This window comes from Chrysochloris asiatica, unplaced genomic scaffold, assembly GCF_000296735.1.
Source record: "Chrysochloris asiatica unplaced genomic scaffold, ChrAsi1.0 scaffold00001, whole genome shotgun sequence".
NCBI lineage: Eukaryota > Metazoa > Chordata > Mammalia > Afrosoricida > Chrysochloridae > Chrysochloris > Chrysochloris asiatica.
In genome coordinates this window covers 51514753-51517166 of record NW_006408519.1, presented here as the reverse complement: position 1 = coordinate 51517166, position 2414 = coordinate 51514753, and the positions used below count along the sequence as shown (strand labels likewise).

Sequence of the window (2414 nt, the reverse complement as noted above, 5' to 3'; positions counted from 1 at the left end):
TGCAGGGTCACTATGAGTGGGAAAGGCACGTGACAAATGTATTATTGTGAGAACATTTGTAACCCTTCACGGATTGCAGACATGTTGAAGCATGTTTTGTTTGGCATGAACCCTGCGTGTACGAACTGGAACCTTTAAACAGTACTTTTTGTCTTACGCTGTACAGGTGGCCAGGCAGGACTATAGCTACAGCGCTAACTGGGCCTCCCACCCCCTCACACACCATCCGGGGAGGGTGGGTTTGCAGAGGAAGATCACACCAAGAGAAGACGTGGTTTTTAATTCTTTTTTATTGAAGAAAAGAAAAGGAGAAAAATAGATGCCCCACCCCCTCCTCCTGGACTGGGCTTTGAGTCCCGCCCCTGGAGCAGTAGGTGAGAGGGCGGTGCTCTCCGCCTGGGTCTGGGGGGCCCAGGGTCTCGGAAGGGAGTGGGGGCTGGCTGCTTCCCGAGGGGGTGTCTAAAAAACGGAGCCAGGCCGGCCGGGCCAAGCAGGCTGGTCCTCCGAAGCGGCAGCTCGGCGGGCATCCGGGACATTGGCCGCACCAGGCCTGTCCACTGTGCACTGTCCGCGCCGTTGCCGCTGCCCGCCCGCGGGGCTCGCCCGAGAGGGGCAGAGTCTGAGGCACCTCCCGCCTCTGGAGCCCTGTGCCGCCGGGCCGCCTCCTGTCCTCGCCCGGCTCTGGTCCCTGCACCCGGCCGGAGCCTGGCCGGCGTCCGAGCGCCCCGGGCCGCGCGGGCCGGGCCCGCCGAGCGTGTCTGTGCCCGTCCGCGGAGCGGGCAGAGCAGCATCCCTCCGGTGGCCGGTGCTGGCCGCCCTCAGACCTCGGTCTGCAGGTCGATGATGTCCTGGCCCACCAGCGGGATGGTGGCTCCGGTCTTCTCCCACTCAACGCTGCGCAGCTCCAGCGGCGACGGCGCCAGCGGTTCCAAGTCCTTCTTCACCCAGGCAGGCGTCCCGTGCGCCTTCCGCAGGCTCTCCCAGGGCCTCTTGTTGGGGGTCTGCTGCTTCTCGGGCTGCTGGCCGGAGGGGTGGGGACGAGGGCAAGATGAGGGAGCCAGGGTCGGGGGGGGCGGCGTGAATGACAGCAGAGAGGATCGCAGGGCCCAGGGAGAGACCCCAGCACAGAGGGGGAGGAAGGTGAGCGGGTGGGGCTGGGTGGAAGCCCCTCAAGGGCTTAGGAACCCACGCTTTGTAAGGGCGTCCCAGCGCGTGGCTGCCGCTCTTCCAGAAAGGGGTCGGGGGTGGGGGGCGGCGCGTAGACCCCATTGCCTGAGATGACCACTGGCTGGGCCTGCGCAGAATGAACTAGTGGCTCAGACACGCAGAACCAGAGCCAGGGAAACGAGGAAGCAACCCCTAAGGCTCTCTCCTTGGCCCCTTTCGCCTCGCCCCGCCCCCATCAGTCCCGCCCACACAGCACTTCTCTTTCGGCCCCACCCGCCCCGCCCCGCCATTAGCCCCGCCCACCTTGCTGTCAGCGCCCAGAACCTCCTTGTCTTTCTCCGCGTGCTGCAGCTTCCGGTTCAGGTCCTGGAACATGTCCTGGTGCCGCTTCCGGGTGTGCATGATTTTCTGCAGGGAGGAGAGAGGCGAGTCCTGGGCGGCCTTGGCCCTCACCCGGCCTCCCCGCCCCCGTCCCCTCCCTCCGTGAGGCCTAGGACTCACCTCGAAGTCCAGTTCCGCGTACCGCGATTTCCGCCGCTGTGAAGAAGGGGCGCATTGGCATGGGACTCCCCAGCCACCCAGAGCACGCGCCCTCCCCTGCCCTCGGGGACCCCACCCAGGGCCTCGGGGACACCTGCGCAGGGGATCGCTTGAGCTCAGGTCCCTCGTGCTCACAGGAGCCCCCATAAGACACTGACAGGCAGCTGTAGGCCCGGGACCCTCCACCCTGGCCACCTGAGGCTCTGCGCTGGGCTGCACATCAGGAAGCCCCCACCTGGAGCAGCCCCTGTCCCACTGTGTGGCTGGCCACGCTCCTGACGACCCCTAGAACGGGTGCCCTCCAGCCTGGGTGAGCCAGGGACACCTGCCTGGAGTCAGGGGGTAGGAGCTTCCCCAGAAGGGGTGGGCCCCCGAGGACGCTGCCCGGGCTATCCCTGAACCAGAACAGCCTGGTCCAGCCTGCTTGGTCAATCCAGGCTGGGGCCCTCAGTCCGGCCTTGGTCTGAGTGGGTGGTCTGGAGAAAGGGCTCGGGCTCAGGTCTCCCTGCCCTTGGCACCCCTCTCCGGCCCCAGGGAGCCAGGGACCAGCTCCTAGGGTCCATGTGGCGCTCCTGCAGGACCCTCACCTCCAGGGAGCTGACGGACAAGGTGGCAACATTGTCCTTCTTGGTCATGGTGCCTGTGCTGGGTCCGGAGTGGGCTGCTGGCTCCCCCTGCTCCCCCAGGCTGGAGGCTCCCGACTCCAG

The 2414-nt window shown here is 66.2% G+C and overlaps 1 protein-coding gene across 1 annotated transcript in view; it reads right to left on the bottom strand.

Annotated features, from left to right (window-relative positions):
- Positions 1 to 818: 818 nt before the first annotated feature.
- The window catches only part of BAI1 (brain-specific angiogenesis inhibitor 1), a 64267-nt gene continuing 62671 nt past the window's right edge, over positions 819 to 2414 (bottom strand). Inside the window, exons 28-31 of the mRNA XM_006830851.1 lie at positions 2295 to 2394; positions 1669 to 1704; positions 1471 to 1575; positions 819 to 1016 (exon numbers count right to left, since the gene is read on the bottom strand). Of these exons, the coding sequence (XP_006830914.1) occupies positions 819 to 1016; positions 1471 to 1575; positions 1669 to 1704; positions 2295 to 2394 (439 nt within the window). The remainder of the gene's footprint in view (positions 1017 to 1470; positions 1576 to 1668; positions 1705 to 2294; positions 2395 to 2414) is intronic.